Genomic DNA, 20153 nt, shown 5'->3' on the forward strand with positions numbered 1-20153 from the left:
ATTTCAACAGCAAATCTTGTATTTCTTTTTTTTTTTTTTTAATCTGAGAAAAACAGAAAAATATTAAGATTGACAAAGCTTGGTAGTGAGATAAACAGATATTTGTCATAGCAGTTTTAAAATATTTCTGTGTGCTGAAATCTTTCTTCATTTAGGCAAATAGTGAACTTAAATTTGCAGAAATGTGTATAACCTTAGAAGAGTGTGTAATTATGTGTATAACTAATTCTAGTTAAGTTTATTTTTCTCACTGTAAGGCATGAGATAAAATGATGGCAGAAATTTAGACAGATACCACTGTGACCGATTAAAATGTGTAACTTTAAAGAAATACACTGACTTGGCATTTTTCCAAAATCATTTTTTCTTTAAGTGGTAATTTGCCAAGAGAAAACAGCATTGAACAAAATCTCAGATTTGTCTAACTTCCAATATTTGTTGTTTAGCTCAGGTTTGATCTGACCAATCCAGAAGATTTCATTATGTTCTAGTCATCATGCCCTTATGACATAAACTGGAGCATCAAAGAGGAGGCTTCAGGGTGACGCTGTTTGAGAGAAAATAGTGGCAGTGTAGCTTGAAGATATGAAGACTCAAGAAGGCCTTTTCACTGTCCCCAACAAGGCAGACATGTACAAAAAAGGAACAGACTGGTTTTATGTGGGCAGAGCCAAAACCACACAGCAAACCCCAATATTTGGTTCAGTTTAAAAATCAACTGACTGAAAATGAAAACAAAAACAAAACCCCTGAAAAATGGTAATTTTTCTGAGTTCCCTTGTTATGAACATTGTAGAATCCATCCTTACATTGGGGTGGGAAGTGGAATTTGTTGATCTAGTTTTAAGCTTCCTACACATGGGAAGTGTAGGAAAATTTGGGAAAATCCCCAAAATACAGAAGCTGGAATCTGGGATATAAACAATATTCAGGGAGAAACCTCCCTTCAAGACAGTACTATCAAGGTGTCTGTTTCATCATTACCCAAATTCCAAATTATTTGATTCACAGTCTTCAGAGGCCGCTCTCCTGACCATTGGCAAACCAGGAAGTAAGGAACTGGCTCCATCCTTCCTTTCAGTCTATCCCTATGCCCTGTCACTTCCTCTCTGACATATGCATATCCTATATTATATCATAACCACACGACCACTTAGCAGGTTTTGTGAATTACACTTTCATGCTATAATACTTTTGTTTAAGCCAATTCTCTACTTGAAATGCCCTTTCTTTTTTTTTTTTTTTTAAGATTTTATTTATTTATTTGACAGAGAGAGATTACAAGTAGGCAGAGAGGCAGGCAGAGAGAGAGAGGAGGAAGCATATGTAAATATGTTTCTTTATATGTAAATATGCCATATTTACATATAAAGAAAGTGTAATTTAGATGAATTTCTAACTATACAAAATTTCTCCCATTCACACTATAGTCAGAATTTATCACTCTTTTCTCTATTATAGGACAAACAGAAAATCATACAGAATGTTTAGGACTTTATCTGTTCTAAATTAACAATATCTTTAAAGGTTAAATATCTTAGCTCCAAAAGAGCACAAGGAATTTTTATTTTTAATTGTCATAAAATACACATAACATAAAATTTACTATCTAAACCATTTTTAAGTGTGCAGTTCAGGAGTGTTAAGTATATTCACATTGTTGTACAACCAATCTCCAGAACAATTTTATCTTGTAAAATTGAATATCTATATCCATCAAAAAACAAATCCCCAATGAGCACAAGGAATTTTAAAGAGATATTTTATCATGTAAGGTGTGATGAAAGAAATAAAGGATTTTTTAAAGTGTATATGTCATAACTAAAAAGAAACTGAAAAAAAAAGTAAGGAGAAAAATAAAAAGAAACTGAAATATTTCATTTCAAGAATTGTAGAATTATGTAGAAGCCTGATGAAGACAAGTTTTTCCTTTGAAATCTGCCAGGGAAAGAAAGAATTAATATTTATAATGGTTGATTATTAGTGAGAAAGTTACCAAATTGTATCTAAAGGTGTTGGTTGTCTTTACTGTTCTGTATAAGTATCTATTTTTAAAGCTGTGTTTTTATTACAAAAGTCATACTTCTTAGGAAAAGATTTTAAAATAATAGAAATTCTTATGTTCAATTGTTTTTATTGCAAAATTTTATTTAGTCAAAAGTACAAGTTTTAAAAGGATGCATAAAAGTGAGTATCTTAGGGGCACCTGCATGGCTCATTCAATTAAATGTCTGCCTTCAGCTTGAGATTGAGCCCCACATGGAGCCTCATGTTAAACCCCATGTTATGCCCCTTGTCAATTTCCTGCTCAGCAGGGGGTCTGCTTCTCCCTCTGCCCCTCCCTCCAGCTTGTGCTTGCTCTCTCAAAAAATCCTTTTTTAAAAAGTGAATATCTTAGAAAATTATTAGTAAATTGTGAAATTTTCAGAAGTGACTACTCTTTAAAATTCTTTTTGAATAATTTCATATTTTAGAAGTCCTGTGAAGTAGTTAATAAGATCTGCTCTGCAATCATAGTCATATACCCTGAATCCACCACTCAGTAGTTGTATGACTTAAACAAGTTAATCTCTCTGTGCCTTAGTTATCTGTTAAGATTGGGAGATAATGTTATCTACCTTAAATGATTGATATGAGCATTTATTCATAGAGTATATAAAGTCAGCACAGTAACTACTGCTTACTAAGTACTTAATAAATATTAGCTATTATTAATTTTACTCTAGTTAATATAATTCTGGTGCTTGGGCTCTGTGGTAAATAATCTACTCTACTGCTGTTAACAGTAATTTTTATTCTTTGTGCCAGAGCTGAGTGAGGTCTATAGTCTTTCCTTTCCCTACACCCTACCCAGTGCTTTGCATATTGTTGGACGAATAGTAGATACCTAATCTAATAAATCTTTGTTGAATGAATGATGAGAATATTTTTAAGGGTTTATAGAATATATTTCATTATAATAGCCCTGAATAATAAACTCCTTTTCAAAGGAATGTATCTAGTGCTAAGTAAAAATGAACTGGGTTTTTAATCAGTTTGAGTTGATTTTTAAAACTACTCCTTTGGACTTGTTAAATGTGAGGAGCATTTCAATGAATCATGAGAGGTGGCTGAAAGTATGGACAAATTCATTGAGGAGAAGAGAGCCAGAACAATACCCTATATCTTTCCACTGCTATACCAAGGCATAAGCGTCTATCCAGGTCCATTCTGGACAAAACTTGGTATAACAAGAAGAGCATTGAATTGAGAAGTGATGACCATTCCCACAGGGTTCTTTTGTACACTGGTGATATAGTAGTGAGCATAATTACCTTCCATGGGTTTCCTACCACATGACCTTGGTCACTGTTCCTCTTTAAGCCTCAGTTTCTTTCCCTATATAAATGAAAGGATACCATTTAAAATTTAACGTCCATTTTTCCATTCAGACTATGTGTGGTTCCATGTTGCTAAACTTGGGTGCATCTGGAAACCTATGGCATATCTCTTCTAGGACAGTGCCAGTTATTCTCACAAACCTGCCAAAATTCAGTTGTTAATAACTATTCTGGTGAGTAATATCTCCCCCTGAATTGGTGCCAGTTGGAAAATTGTAGAATGGAATGTGCCACCTGGGTTTGGATTTGGAAATCTAAAGTATTGTTGCCTTGAGGTACAGGGATGTTTCTACTGAGCCATTGTGGTGAGTAGGCTGAAAATACCAGCCATGGCAGTTTTTACTTGGACCAGGAAATGAGGGTCAAACCTCCTTTGCTAATGATAACAGAATGAAGAAAGCTCTTTTCTTATTTCCTTCCGGCAATTTGCTGTATGAACTGTTATGCAGTATCACAAACAGAATCAATGTATCAGTAAAGTGAGAAAAATAAGTAAAACTTACGCTTCTGTAATGCATAGCTGTTGATATTCTATATCATAATTTCACAAATTATGAATGGACTCAAGTCCTTAGTTTCCACATCTTATAATGTCACTTAGGGATCTCTGTTCAATTCCAGTGTTCCTTGATTTTGGGAAGAGTTGCCTTTCTTGCTGTAAGGGGGCAGCATGGTGGAATGGAAAGGGAATGCAGTCTACCTCAAACTCAGTGTATGACCTTGAATTAGTCAAGTGTTTCCCCTCTCTGGGCCTCTGTTTCCTCCTAAATAAAAGGCCTCTAAACAAAATTTTCCCTTTTGGAAGGCTGAGTTATTAAGTTATTAAAGTCTCATATGAGAGTAAAGTCTTATAAACACTAGTATATTGTCTTAGTAATATAATATAATATTAATACCAATATTAATATTAATATTAATAAGTTTTATTAAATTTATTAAAGTTTTATTAAATAACTAGTGTGTTGATTTGTACCTAAATTAGATCATTAAGACAGAGGATGGTCTCATCAAACAGAGTAATGACCATATTTCTGTCAATAATTATAAATGCCTGATCAACATTCAAACAAAGGATCCATTTTGTTGAAATGCTCTCCATTTCAAAGGACTCACGCAAGTACATTGTTTAACCCAGTGATTTTTATATAGAAAGGGGGAAGAAAAGTACCTACAATGTGTGAATGGGTGCTTTACATACTTATAGTCATTTGACAAATATTATCTGGCACCTAGCATGTACCAGATATTATAAGAGAGCTGGACATAGGATTGACACAGTGGTACCATGACAGCAAGGTCACTGTTGTCATGTAACTTACATTTTGATTGCAGAGGTATATAATAAATAAATAGTCAAGGAAATTATTTTTTAAAAAGATTTATTTATTTATTGGAGAGAGTTGGGGGAGGGGCAAAGGGAGAGAATCCTTAAGCAGGCTTCCCACTGAGCACAGAGCCTAACTCTGGGCTCCATCCCACAACCCATGAGATCATGATCTGACCCACAACCCAACACTGGACTCTCAACTGACTGAGCCACCCAGGCACCCCTCAAGGAAATTTTTAAATAAAAATAATGTCTTTGAAGATAATGAAGACAGAATAACTGGGAGGGAAGGAGACTACTTTAGCTCAGGTAATCTAGAAAAACATAACTGAGGAGGTGATGCATAAACTGAGATTCAGATAGTAAGAAGCAACAGAATGTGCAAAGATCTAGGGGAAGGAAATATCCTGCAACAGGTGCAAAAGCCCAAAAGAGATGATAAATTTAGCATGTTTGAGGAACACATTAAAGGCAGGGTCATTTAAATCTAACAAACTTTAGAAATAGGTATTATCTTTATCCAATAGGTAAAGATACAGAGAAATAAAGAGCCCAAATTCGGGTAGTAAATTGAGGATCTGACTTAAACGCAGGTTACTCTGGCTTTAAAATCCATGCTTTTTCCACTGAGCCGTACCACTTGGCAACTGACTGAAATGCAAAATTTCTGAGTTGGCATGAATAACTCGTTTCTTTGTAACACAGTGGAAAAGGTACTCTTTCTTCTTTGTGATTCAGGAAGTATATATTTCAGCTGAAAGCTGTAAATGGCTATTTGCTTTTGACATTGATGAACATATAGTATTGTGTATTCCTTTTTTTTTTTTTTTTTTTGACAGACAGAGATCACAAGTAGGCAGAGAGGCAAGCAGAGAGAGAAGGGAAAGTAGGCTCCCTGCTGAGCAGAGAGCAGATATGGGACTCGATCCCAGGACCCTGAGATCATGACCTGAGCCGAAGGCAGAGGCTTAACCCACTGAGCCACCTAGACACCCAGTACTGTGTATTCTTATATGATACTATTTTATGTATTGTGGTTCCACATTCCCTCAAGTTTCAGATGGGTGGATGTCCTCTGCCAGGAATCAAGCAACAGGTCTTTATTAAAGATTTTGTTATAGGATGGAATGTGTGTGTGTGTGTCCCATGTCCCCCACCCATCCACCCCCTTCCAAATTCATACGATGAAGTTCTAACTTCCAGTGTGATGGTATTTGGAGATGGGGCCTTTGGAGGGTAGTTAGGTTTGGATGAGGTCTTGAAGATGAAGCCCCCGTGCTAGGATTAATGTCTTTATAAGAAGAAAACAGGGATGCCCGGTGGCTCAGTCAGTTAAGCATCTGCCTTTCACTCATGGCATGATCCCTGGGTCCTGGAATCAAGCCTGGTGTGGGCTCCCCGCTCAGCAGGGAGTCTGCTTCTCCTTCTCCCTTTGGTTCTCCCTCTGCCTTTCCTTCTCCCTCTCCCCCACCCCGCACCTCCTCCTGCTCTTGCTCTCTCTCTCTAATAAATAAATAAAATCTTTTAAAAAACAAAAACAAGAACAGAGTGTACTACTCTCTCTCTACCATATGAGAACACCACTATAAGAACACAGCTAGAAGGTGGGTCTCGGCAAACTAGGAAGAGGGTCTTACTGAATAGGCTATGCCTTGATCTAGACTTCTCAGCAAAAATGTCTATTGTTTAAGCACCCAGTCTATGGAATTTTGCTTCAGCAGTCCAAGGAGATAGATATCTCTGTCTATGTAACTATATCTACATATAGATAACATAAATAGGAAATAACTACATAGACAATAGATAATATATATTTCTATACATTATTTCTATATATATTTATCTGTAGATCAGTAGAGTGAGTATATAGAAGGATACGTAGGTGGGTAAGTAGATAAAGAGATTTATTATAAAGAGTTCACTCACACATTGATGGAAACTGAGAAGTCCCAAGATCTGTCAACAAACTGGATACCCTGGAGAGTTCCAGTCCAAGTCTGAAGGCCCAAGCACGAAGAAAACTGATGGTATAAGTTTCAGTCTGAGTCCAAAGGCAGAAGACTGATGCCCTAGCTCGAAGACAGGCAGAGACAGTGAATTCTTCCTTACTCCATCTCCATCTATCTATCTTTCATTCCTACCTTCCTTCCTTTCTTTCTAGATTTTATTTATTTGACACAGAGAGAGAGTGTGTGTGTGTGTGTGTGTGCACAAGCAGGGGGAGCAGCAGGCAGAGGAAGAGGGAGAAGCAGGACCCTTGCTGAGCAAGGAGCCCAATGTGGGGCTTGATCCCAGGGCCACGGGATCATGACCTGAGCTGATGGCAGATGCTTAACCTACTGAGCCATCCAGGCATCCCCACCATCTTTTATTCTATTCAGGTGTTCAGTGGATCAGATTAGGTGCACTTACATTGGGGAGGGCAATCTACTTTACTCAGTTCTGACTCAAATGTTAATATCATCCAGGAACACCTTCACAGACATACCCAGAATAATGTTTAGCCAAATATCTGGACACCTGTGGTCCTATCAAATTGACAGATGAAATTAACTATCCCAACCAGGCTTTGGTTAAGGCTGATGTGAGTGTGAGAGAGAGTGGTTGGGGAGTAGGAAAGAAATATAAACAGTATGCACCTTCAGAAGATACAGTAGATCAGAAGATACTGATACAGTAGGAAAAGGCATACTTAAATGAAAAATCAGTGGATTATACAAAGCTGTGTCTTTCTAATGTGACAAGTGAATGGGTTTCAGACAGAACTTTCAGAGGGAAGAAAAACCACCATTGGAGAGGAAGACAGGGAAGATTCATAAGGGAGGCAGAACTTGTTTTGGACTTTGAAGAATGAGGAGAGGGGATTTCTTTCTCTTTTTTTAACATTATTTTTCAAGTGGTCCTTAATAGGATACCTGCAAAGATAATTCATAAAATTTGTACCCAAAAAGAAAACAGGAGACTGCCCATCCAGTTTGGTTGAGGCTAAAATAAACTTAACAATAATTTGGCTAAGAGCAAAGAGAAAATTATTTGTCTCATTCCACTTACAAATTTAGATGCAGTCATTCTTTGTAACATATTAATAGAATCTAATTAGGTATGAAAAAGGACATTATATAATAAAGTAACTTATTCTTAGATCTAAAGGCTGGAAAAAAGTAGAAATAGACTTCACAGGTGAATTCTCCTAAAATTTTTGGTAGAGATAATACAAATTCCACAAACACTCTTACTCCCCAACTCATTCTGTGAAGTCATCATTATTACTCTGACACCAAACCAAAGTCACAAACCAAAGTCCCCAGTAAACATAGATTCAACAATACTTAACAACATTTTTTTTTTTTAAAGATTTTATTTATTTACTTGACAGAGAGAAATCACAAGTAGATGGAGAGGCAGGCAGAGAGAGAGAGAGGGAAGCAGGCTCCCTGCTGAGCAGAGAGCCCCATGCGGGCCTCGATCCCAGGACCCTGAGACCATGACCTGAGCCGAAGGCAGTGGCTTAACCCACTGAGCCACCCAGGCGCCCACTTAACAACATTTTAGTGAATTGGATCCAATGATATATAAAAAGGATCATGCATGATGACCCAATGGGGTTCATCCCGGGAACTCAAAGTTCATGTAACATTTGAGTATCTGTCACTGTAACTCACCACAGCAGCAAGTGTAATAAGAAAAACATTATGATCCCAATAGATGCATAAATATCCTTTGAGATTACTGTGTGTGTGTGTGTGTGTGTGTGTGTGTGTGTGTGTGTGTGTGTGTGTTAAGAACTCTCAGCAGATTTTGGGCACCTGGGTGGCTCAGTTGGTTAAGCATCTCCTTCGGTTCACATGATTCCAGGGTCCTGGGATTGAGCCCTGAGAGTGGCTCCCCCTGCTCACTTGGGGAGTCTGCTTCTCCTTCTCCCTCTGCCTCTCTCCCCAATACTTGTGCTCTCTCGCTCGCTTGCTTACTCTCTCAAATAAATAAATAAAATCTTAAAAAAATGAATTCTCCACAGGCTTCAAGTATATAATAAAGCGTTGTTACCATAATGAGTTTTAGAACTCCAAAACTCATTTATCTTACCTACTGAAACTTTGGAGTTTTTGACCAACATCTCATTTTTCCCTCTCAAGCCCCTGGCAGCCACCATTCTACTCTTGGCTTCTGAGTTTGACAATTTTATATTCCACATGTAAGTGAGATCATGCAGTTTTTACCTGTGTGTGGCTTATTTTACTTAGCATAATGTCCTCTAGGTTCATCCATGTTGCAAATGGCAGAATTACCTTTTTAAAGGCCGAATAACTATTCCATTTTATGTATACATTACATTTCCTTTATCCATTTGCCCATCAGTGGACATTTAGGTTGTTTCCATATCTTGGCTATTGTGAAAAAAGGGTGATTTCTTTCTTTCTTTTTTTTTTTTTGAAGATTCTATTTCTTTATTTCAGAGAGAGAGCACAGAAGTGAGGGGAGGAGAAGTGGGGGAGGAAGAGAATCCCAAGCAGAATCCAAGCTGCCTGCAGAGCCCAACACAGCTTGATCTCACAACCCTGAGACCACAGCCCTGAGCAGAAACCAAGAGTTGGACATTCAGCCAACTGAGCCACCCAGGCACCCCGAAAGGGGTGATTTCTAAGCGGACCAAAGCACAGAGGCAGCAGTTTGATTAGAGGTAGTTGGGAAACAATGTCTTAATGGCAGATTGATGTTGTAGTACCATTCAGTGTCTGAATGGTGGTTGGACAGTGCTCCTACATATGCTTGTGCAGGCTTTTCACCAGACAAAGGCATTTGAATGAGGAAACTAGTGGGGAATGAAACTCAGCCCCATGTTCTTTTTGTCAAGTTAAGTACCGCAGTACAGGAGTGTATCCATCTGGAGGAAGGAGACTTTGTATGACTTTGTATGACTTTTTCTAAGTCATACAAAAACTTTGCAGCTATCTTGGATGAGGGAAATAATAGGAGATAAATTAGAAATAGAAGGGTGGGACCAGATTATAAAGAACATTCTTCTGTATCTAGTCTGCTAAAAATGGATGGGAATGTGTGTCTTTGATGGTAGTCATGATTGTGGGTATGATTTGTGACCCTACACTGGAGTTAAATTTAGAGATCTGTCAATGCTAGAAATCGTGTTTATCTAGCATAAAATAAATCCGTATATTTTAAAAATTATATTTGCTTAATGTTTCTCTAAAGCAAACTTCCTAACTGACCCATTTTGCTCCAAAATCAAATCAGCCTGATTTAATTTTATAAGCCAGTCATGGAAAGAGAATCTGTCCCATGACTCCAAAGCATTCTGTTTGTAGCTCTGCTATAATTACAGACAAATGCATCTAATCTTCCCATCATGTGTTCTGAGTTACAGGATTCCTTTTTTTTTTTTTTTTTCTGCACTTGATAATCTTGTTATCTGGCTATACTGGATCATTTAATTATTCCCCAAAATAGAGATCTTCAGAAAAATCTCAGAAAAAGTGATTTGGTGTTTACAAATCAAGTCACAACTGGGGTGTTTACTCAGAAATTAGTCATTTTCAGAGCTTTGAGATTGCTGTTTTTCTTAAGGAGTCTCATCTGCCTCCTAAGGCTATGAAAGTCTTCCCACAAATAACCTGAGGGAGTAACATAAACTCCGGAGAAATGGACTATGTAGGTATCCTTAGAAACCTACAAGCCCAGGACTCCTTCACAATGAGCATGGCTGAACTCTCCGATATTAACTTCCAAATGTCTAGCTATATTCAATTCATTAACTCCATAAACATTGCCTGGGCATCCACCATGTGTCAAATAATATGACAAGTATTGGGAATACAAAAATGAATAGTGCACAGTCCCGATCTGAGAAAGTAAACAGTCTCTAAATTTGATCATCAGAAGCCCTGAAATTTAATTTTACTAGCTCTGCCACCTATTAACTGCTACCTTTAAGCAAGTCACTTAGTTTAGCTAAGCCTTATTTTACTATAAACCAGTAGCATTAAGATGACTTCCCTATAAGGCATGAAATTTCGTAAGATTAATAGGTTATTTGGGATGAATGACATATGTGGTCATTCAGTGTTCTCTTTCCCTCCCTTATTCATGTCTGTCCCCTTTGAATCTTTACCTTTAAAGGCTGAAGAAGACACAATTTCTTAGTTGAAATAGTGTCTTCTTCAGCCTTTCCCAAAATCCGAGCATGCACATTTTGTTCCATTTTTCCCTGGGCCATTTTTACTTTCACTGTATCATTTGTTTTTAGGTAAGTGGACATAACACGCTCGGTCAGAAATATGAAAAGTCCTACAGCTTGTACAAGACTAGGTCAGAGTGTAAGAAAGCCTTTATGTTGGGTTTCTAATAAACTTTCTGATGATACCCAACATTTTTTTAACCTTTCACAATCTTTTTAGGTTTTGTCTATGAGGACATACAGAACTGGTGTCTTTTTTTCCTTTCATTTTTCTTTACTGGGTGATCCTGTGATAAAATCATTTCCCTTGAATGTGTTTTCTTACACTTAGTCACATTAAAACTCCTCTGCCACTTTTCTGCCCACGTCCATATCTTCTTTCAGTTTACCCCTAATCAGCTTGGCATTTTAATCCCTGAAAGAGCTGAATGCCATCTGCAAACTTGGCAGTTTCCCCTGTACTCTCTTCCATATCATTTGTATGAATGTTAACTAAGACACCATGCAGCTTGCTTTCTACCTAAGAAGTGCCTCACTTGTAGGGCATTTGATTGAACAGCTTAATCACTGAATTAATGATATTAAGGAGTAGCCACAGAACTCTTTATCCAGAAAAGTGTTCACTTATTCCTGTTGGTTGCTTCTTATTCCTAAACCAGTTATTCATAACAGACATTTCTCCACACATTGAAAGAAAGTTTTATGGTTCATGAATTAGAAAGCAAGTCTAGATTAAAGTTAAGAACCCCTTTACCAATGTCGAGGCCCTACCTGACTAATATAGATCTCATTTATGTCTCTGTTCCAGAACATCTTTAGTAAAAGTCTTATACCACTTTCTATGACTTCATTAAATCCTTTTTGCTAATATCTTTTAAAATAACTGTCATTTTCCAGCCAGCTACAAAGTTCTGAGGCCTAATCAATCAAAGGATCAATTGAGTTGTCAGAAGATTGCTGTGTAGTAGCTATCAGTTTGTTATGTACCAGTAAAACCAAATCCTGAAATCTGGTTACTGCACCAGCTTCCCAAATGATCTCAAATGATCTCTAGTTTAATCCTTCCAATCTTTCCCACATTCCAGCTAAGATGGTCTCTCAGATTTTAGGCACAACTGATCATGTCACCCTCTACTTAATATTTTTTATGGTATTCTGGAGACAGTTGGGGAAATTTTAATATAGACTCAGTAAAGATGTTTAAAATTACTATTAATTATTAAATAATAAGTATTATAAAGTCATTACTCTAAGATAGGCAGATTCATAGATGGAAAGTAGATTAGAGGTTACCAGGGACTGGACCATGGGTAAGATGGGTGCTTATTGCATAATGGCTACAGAGTTTCTGTTTTGGAGGATGAAAAAGTTTTGGAAGTAGTGGTGATGATTGCACAACAATGTGAATGTATCTAATGCCATTGAATTTTAGACTTAAAATGGTAAATTTTTTTATATATATTATGTTAGATTAAAAAAATAAACTGGGCGCCTGGGTGGCTCAGTGGGTTAAACCGCTGCCTTCGGCTCAGGTCATGATCTCAGGGTCCTGGGATCGAGTCCCGCATCAGGCTCTTTGCTCAGCGGGGAGTCTGCTTCCTCCTCTCTCTCTCTCTGCCTGCCTCTCTGCCTACTTGTGATCTCTCTCTGTCAAATAAATAAATAAAATCTTTAAAAAAAAAAATAAACCAACAGCAGTTAGAGATAGTACTTAAAATTTTATAGAAGAATAACATAATATTTGGGGTTTGTTTTAAAATGCTCAGACAATAGTCTCAACAACAGTGATGGCGATAGATGAAAAATATTGGCAAAATGTTGGTAACTATCGCAGGTAGTTTTTTCACAATAAAAAGTGTTTAAAAAAATCTTTTGGAAGCTAGATATTAAGTCCCAACTATTCACCCTGACATCTGAACCCTTTGCCAGTTCAATGCTTCCCTTTCTTGGGACCTGCAGCTCCCACTGCTCAGCCTGTTGTGTCCTTCCCTGCAGTGTTCTGTGCTCAAGTAGCCTCTGTTGCTTTACACTCAGCCATTCAATTCTGCTTCTTCTTCTCATGTGGCAAATTCCTATTCATTCTTTAAGACCCAGCTCCTTAAGCAAGAGAACTTCCTCCTTTGAGCTCCTAAAGTTCCTGATTTATAATCCTGCTACAGCTTATTCCCTGTATTTACACATACACCTTTTATTCATGCTTCTGTTCTCCACTAACCTTATGAGCTTCTTGAAGGTACAGGAAACTTACTTTTCACTGTACATGTTTCTGATCTACATGAAACTTGTGTTGTTTTAGTTGTGTGCTTTAAATATTTTTTAAAGAAAAATTGAAAGGTGGGACTGTGAATATTAGTTATAAATCTTAAGAGTTGCAAGGGACCTTAGTAATAACCCGTATTAGTAGTGAATAGCATTCTCCTTTTCTAGAATGTGCTTTCTCTACTTGGCAACTGTAATGAGTTTCTACAGTTCTAGCACTTACCATTGGATACTCAGTAAATTGTTGCTGAATTTACTGACAAGTCACAACGTTTCTTTCTAGATATTGCAAAAAGCTAAGTATCAAGCTTGGGGTGTATGAGCACACACTTTCTAGGAGAAACAATGGATTTTCAGGCATCTTTGTCAAAGTGGCAAATAAGCCCCTGGAGGGATATTCCTGGGCCGGTGGGGTTGGTGCCTCTTCAGAGGGCTAAGCGGTGAGCTGGGACCACAGCATGTACGTAGTATACATCTTGCCAGTGGGTGGCAGCAGGCCCTCACAAACTCGCCTCAAGACCAGCAGGCCTAATTTTACCATTGGGTGGGAAATAGGAATCCTCTAGTATTCCTAGCTTACTTTCTAACTTCTTGATGCCTAAAGATGCTTGATTGAAGGAACGAGGCCAGTAAGACAGTGAGTGCCAGAAACAGCACCGTCTTAAAGATAAGTATCCAGACCAGTGCCAGGCATTTACTAGGTGCTAGACTGGTTCCAGAGCTCTAAGAATGCTTGTTAGTGCCTTCATATTCTACCTTGAGTTTTGATTTTTATACAAACTTCAGGCACCTAGAGAGGATTTACAGTGTAAGCTGTTTTTAGGTTCTTTAGTTCCAGTGTGGATGGAGACTGAGAACCAGTTATCACATGACATCCTCGGATGTCCACATGTGAGAAGAGAGGTTAGGCCTGCAGAGACAGGCTCAATCTGCTCAGTCCTGAAGGTGGCTCTTCTGATTTTCTACATTTGTTCAGCCAAAACCATCACTCCTAACATCTCCAGTCAATAAGCAAGCCCTGATTGTGAATCTAGGAAAGTAAATAGCTCAGTGACAGAGTTGGAAATTTATAGATACAATTTTGTATAGGCATTAGCTCAGATCACATAACCTGACAACAGGACAAAGTTGTTATTTAAAATCTAAAATGTTCTGGAAAATCCAGGGCTCACATATGGGTGGTCTTTACTCCAAGCATTATTACATATTTCAGTTGTGTGAGGCTGAGAGTGGGAGAGGGGCGTCCCAGATTATTGGACAACTGAGTCTGAAAGTTGGTATCAGATGATGATTCTATGAGCATCATGAGTGAACAATATCATGAGTGGACAATAAATGGGATTAAAGTTCAGAAGGGGAGAGGCTATGTTGGCTGTGATAATCATAAAACAGTAATAATACCTGGTACATAAATGTTTGTTGCATTTTCCTAATAGTACTTCATATTTGCATAGCATCTCAGAGTTTCCAGAACACTTTCATGTCAGTTATTTTCATCTGGCTTTATTAAGTATTCGCAACAACCTGTGACTAAGGTATTTATAAATGAGCTAAAATACATAAAATACTTAGAATAGTGGCTAGTGCATAGTGAATGCTTGCTATTAGTATTACAATTATTATTAACCTTATTTTATACAGAGGAAACGAAGGCTGAGAGAGGTAATTACTTGCCCAAAGTCACACAGTTGAAAAGTGACAGAACTATGCCTGAACCCAACTCCACTGGCTCCTATTTCTAGACCTTTCTCCATTATCCCATGCATAAAACAGGAAGATTTCAAGTTGGGCTTGCCCAAGTTTTGCGGGAGCCTTAGAAGAGAAGTGTTTGAAATTGTGGTGCTCAGCCTCACAAGCCCTAGTTGGATAGGAATTGGTGAGTATATTCGTTGCCTTGAGTAAGAAGAGTTAAATCTAGAAGCCTCTACTCATTTTAGCAATAAGGTGAGATGGTTCATTGCCTGGCCCATCAAGGAAGCTGTAAGCCATTAAACTCACATAGATCCTCAGCTGCTAGGCTTGTTAAGAAAATGTTACAATAGGGGGAAATTGACAACACAGGCACCATAGATATTTTTAGTCTGTGCTTTAAGGATGTACATCTTGGGTTCTGTTTAGGATTGAGCAAAGAAGGTGAATCGGGGCTGATTTGACAAGACCGCCAGTCAGAATGTCCTTCTCTGTGTCCAGTTTATGCAAGAAACTGTGGGGATTGGGGCAAGGGAGAAGGGAACTAAGGGAGAGGAAGTCATTTTCCCAAACTTTCAAACACTGAGAAAGAGTGCTGTATTTTCCTTACTGGGGGGGAGTGGAGGTGGGCAGTGTGGCAATATAAGTAAGAACTGTAACTGTGTCTGTTCCTTGAACCAGCAATTCTCCAATAAATTGTTTATCTTTCTAATATACAACATTGTGACTATAGTTAATAATACTATATTGTATACTTGAAATTTTCTAAGAAAATAGATCTTCTGTGTTCTCACCACACACACATAAAATATAACTATGCAAGTTGATAGATGTGTTAACTAACCTGAGTGTGGTAATCCCATTTCACAAAATACAGGTATATTAAGTAATCATGATGCACACTTTAAATATATACAGTTTTGTCAATTATATCTCAGTATATTTGGAAAAGGTAAGTTATTTATCCCATGGATGTATTCTTTTTTTCCTATGGAGATATATATACATTTATTTATTTCTTTATTTATTTTTAAAGATTTTATTTCTTTATTTGAGAGAGAGAGAGAGAGAGCACAAGCAGGGGGAGCAGCCGAGGGAGAGGGAGAAACAAGATCCCTCCTGAGCAGGGAGCCCGATATGGGACTCCATCCCAGGACCTCATTATCTAACCCAAAGGCAGATGCTTAACCAGCTGAGCCACCTAGGCACCCCGGATATATATATTTTTAAGATTTATTTGTTTGTTTTAGAGAAGAGAGGAAGGGGCAGAGGGAGAGAGAAAGTGGACTCCATACTCACCATGGAGCCCAGTGTGGGTCTCGATCTCAGGACCCCAAGATCGTGACCTGAGCCGAAACCAAGAATCAAATACTTAACTGACTGTACCACTCAGGATTCCCTCCTATGGATATGTTCTTAAATGTTAGCCATTATTGCGCTGTTTATAATGGTAAAAACAACCCAAAAACTGGAAATCTAAGTACTTACCAATATATATGATGAAATTACTGTATGACGTTCAAATGCAATTTTATGCAACTATTAAAAAGAAAGAAGTCCATCAGTATATGCTGAAAGCATATTACTAAGATGTATTTTTGAGTGCAATAAAAATCAAGATTCAAAAAGAAGAGTTTATGTAGCATGATGCTACATGTATGTGTGAAGCATATATGTGTGCAGACATTTTCCCCACACTGGAAGGATAGGCCTGCAACTGATAATGGGGATTATATGTGATGAAAAGAAATGGGAAAAGAGAAACTTATTTTTTATCTTATTCTTTTGTATACTTTTGAAGGTAGATTGATTGATTTCACCATATGACATACATTTTTTTTTTTTTTTTAAATTTAAGCCACTTGCCTAAGATCACAGAGCCAGGGACAGATACTTCTAGGATCCCAGACTATGATTTCAGAGCCCTGTGATTCACAGCTCTCCTGGATTCTAACACGATGCCTCCAAATAGTGCTCTCTTAGTGTCAGGAGGTACTTTGGTCACTTGCTTATAAGTCACACAATTTTTCATGAAAATACCTGGAACCTAAATTTCTAAGGGCTAGAGCTAGGAAAATATGCTCATTCTCCAGAAGAAGGCTCTGTGCCCCATCTGCCTGCCATCTTCAGCTCGTTTTCCATAAGATTGTGCTCAGCCAACAGAGGTCAGTGACCTGGAGTCAGGAAACACAGACTAAGATATTCAACAGGACAAATTACCTTAAGGAAAAGGCATTAAGATCATTGGAGAGGTGGGGGCAGGGAGAAGGCATGCAAACAGTATCATTAGCCAACTTGGTCAATGGGCAGGTGCAGGAAGTGGCAGATAAATCCAGCCAGAATCTATAAATATACCTTAATATCAGTGTTGTAAACTCACAAAATAAGTGAGTGAATTAAAATACTTGGCAAAACATAAGCATCTAGTTGTAAACTTTTAGTTCTAAGCTTAGCTCCTATGAACTTTTCTGTGGCTTGGGCATATTATTTCCCTGCTCAGGCTTTCAGTTCCCCCATTGGTCAAACGAACATTGCTGTCTGCCCTGGCTGCTTCAGTAAGGCAAGGAATGTGCTTTGAAAGTGCAAGGTATCATATAGAATGAGAGGTTATTGTTAATGTCTCTGAGACTTACCTCATAGAACAAAAGCTATTTTGACAGGAAGATAGGAGGAGGCATCAGAATAGCATTGCTGGTGGTAAGGTAGACATACCTCATCAATTCAAGAAAAGAACCTCCAGGGTCATTTACTCCATTTCTCCTTTTTATTGTCCTGGATAAAGGCCTTCAGAGTTTAAGATCTGCAGAGCAGTGATAGTGGCATGTGTAGATTATCATTTAAGTCCATAAGTCAGTTAGAACAGTAGCCAAAGGGATGGGATACAGTACAGGTGGAGGGGTTTGCTGAGCTATAAATGTTGAACACAGTTCTGGAAGCAAGCTGATGAAGCTTAGCGAGTTATTGGGGCAAAGGTTGGGGACTAGGCTTCAGTGATCCAGCTCCAGGATGGCTGAATGCCTCTGAGGAACAATTTGAGGGTGGCCAGGGACTTGGATAGGACAAATGACAACTTCCTAGAACGGACTGTTCCAGCAGAGAGGAAAGGAAATAGCCTGGCCTCGTCCTGGGTAATTCACAGGAACCAGGATAGGAAGTATTTGTAGTAGAACTAGTGCTCACAACATCAAGTCCCTTTTGAGCAGAAGAAGGAAAATGGGGGGAAAAACATGCAATGCAGCACACATGACAAGTCAGTTTTCGTAATGGTGGGAGTGAAGATGGAGAGAATGAATCATCAGAGAGGGATGACTGTACAGCCCCAGGATCACTGGATTCAGACTTGGGTGTGAATACTGTCTCTGCCACTAAGTTATCATTTGACTGTGAATTACACTATTTTTCTCCTCTGAGTCTTGGTTTCCTCATCTCAAAAATGAAGACCTTTCTCCCTATATCATAAATTGTTATTAGGATTAAATAAGATGTTCTTGAAAGCAACTTGCACACAATTCCTAGAGTATTATGCCCAATAAATGTTAGTTTATCCCTTTATTTTGAGAGGGTCTTTTGGAAACCTCCAGTGTAGCATACTAATTTGAAATTTCAAGCTCTGGGAAAGAACAACCTCGCTAACAGGTATAGCGTAGAAAGGCCCTTTATTCACATGGAGAACTAGCCTAAGTGGATAGGTAAGAAAATCTTTTGGGGGGGTAGGGTGGGGAGGGGGATATTAAGGGAAGGTAGGAATGAATATCAATATAAGTATAAGCACATCCACTTACAAGGAACTCTGAAGTCCCTGATGCTTTGTGAGACTCCTTTAGATCCATGAGAAGATAGGAAGATAATAAGTACTCTGTAACCTGGCCTGACTAGTTTTCTTGACTGAAATTCAGAAATACAGAATAGGTTTTGTGTTCAATTATAGTAGCTTTCCTCAGCCTCCTACCTTTTAAAATTTCTTTTCTGGTATAATTAATGCTCTGTCATTCACTGTCCTTTAATCCTTACTTTGTTGGTTATACCTGCCTTTTAAACTATTAATTGCCTCAAATACTTTTTGGAGGTATAGATATGAAGAGGTAAAACGATAACAGTTTCTTTAAAAACTAAAATTCCAAGGGTAGAACCCACCTAGAAAATCAGAGTGATCGGGAAGATAAGGAAAGTATAAAGATGTATGGTACTAACTTGGTCTTTACCAGAAATCATATTGGGAAAATTCCTACTTCTGGACTTCTTTTGTAGCCCAATGACAAAGTAGGATATTATAGAATCCCAAAACCTAGGAGTGAAAAAGTGCATTGGGTTATTTTATGGATGGGTAAACTAAGTAAAGGAGAGACCATGGTTTGCTTGAGGCTCTCTCACAATAATCTATTAGTTGAGTTTAGAGTCCAACCCTATCCCAGGTCTCTTGACTCTCATTCTGGGGTTCTGTCTGCTGTAGTCCTCTTTTTTATAATAGTAAATTTCCGATCTCAGACACATCTACAATACTAATTTGTGCGTTTTTTGTTTTGTTTTGGTTTGGTGTGGTTTGGTTTGGTTTGGTTTCTGTTTTGTTTTTGTTTTTGTTTTCATTTTCCAGGGCCAAGTGCTTCCGGGGTAAAAAAGTCCTTGGAGATTATGACATCAAAGTGGAACAGGTAATTACCCTGAAGCCCAGAGTTACATCTGCGTCATCATTATTCTCTCTTGACATCCCAAAGTGAATCATCTAATCTTCAGAGTGGAGTACAGTGTTTGTCAGTGGATTCCAGGCCCTCTCTCCCCTCTCCCCACCTGTTCCCTGGGGCTTTTCTCTTTTTGAGGTATGACCATGAAGGCTGCCTTTCAACTTCCCTGACTTCTTTTCGTGGTGCTGGTGTCTATAAAGTAGTGAACTCTGGTAGTGTGTTCTCAGGCTGAGGAAAACCTTAGGAGAATATCTTCCTGGGACAGTGACCACACCTCCATATTGTTGATGGCATGATATTTCTGGGTTGGCACATGTCTGCCCTTCAGTTGTGCAGCCTCCCATGCTCCCTACTTTGGGTGTGAAGCTACACTTCTGAGAGAATTAAAACACACACACACACACACAGACACACACACACACACACACACACACACACACACACACACGCCCCTGTTTTTAATGTAATGAAGTCCTGAAAGCCCCCTTTCCCTTTTTTAAAATCTTCCTCTACCCTTTGCTTCATGATAGAGATTAAGTCCATTTGGGTGGAGAGGGGGATGTCCAGTTTAAACAATGCATATGCTTTCTATGTAATTATAGAAGTTAATCATCATTCTTTACAGAGTA

General features: G+C 38.2%; 1 protein-coding gene across 1 annotated transcript in view; it reads left to right on the forward strand.

Annotated features, from left to right (window-relative positions):
* The window catches only part of SYN2 (synapsin II), a 218066-nt gene that overhangs the window by 148407 nt on the left and 49506 nt on the right, over positions 1-20153 (forward strand). The window contains exon 2 of the mRNA XM_059161765.1: positions 19437-19494. Within this exon, the coding sequence (XP_059017748.1) occupies positions 19437-19494 (58 nt within the window). The remainder of the gene's footprint in view (positions 1-19436; positions 19495-20153) is intronic.

This window comes from Mustela lutreola, chromosome 2, assembly GCF_030435805.1.
Source record: "Mustela lutreola isolate mMusLut2 chromosome 2, mMusLut2.pri, whole genome shotgun sequence".
NCBI lineage: Eukaryota > Metazoa > Chordata > Mammalia > Carnivora > Mustelidae > Mustela > Mustela lutreola.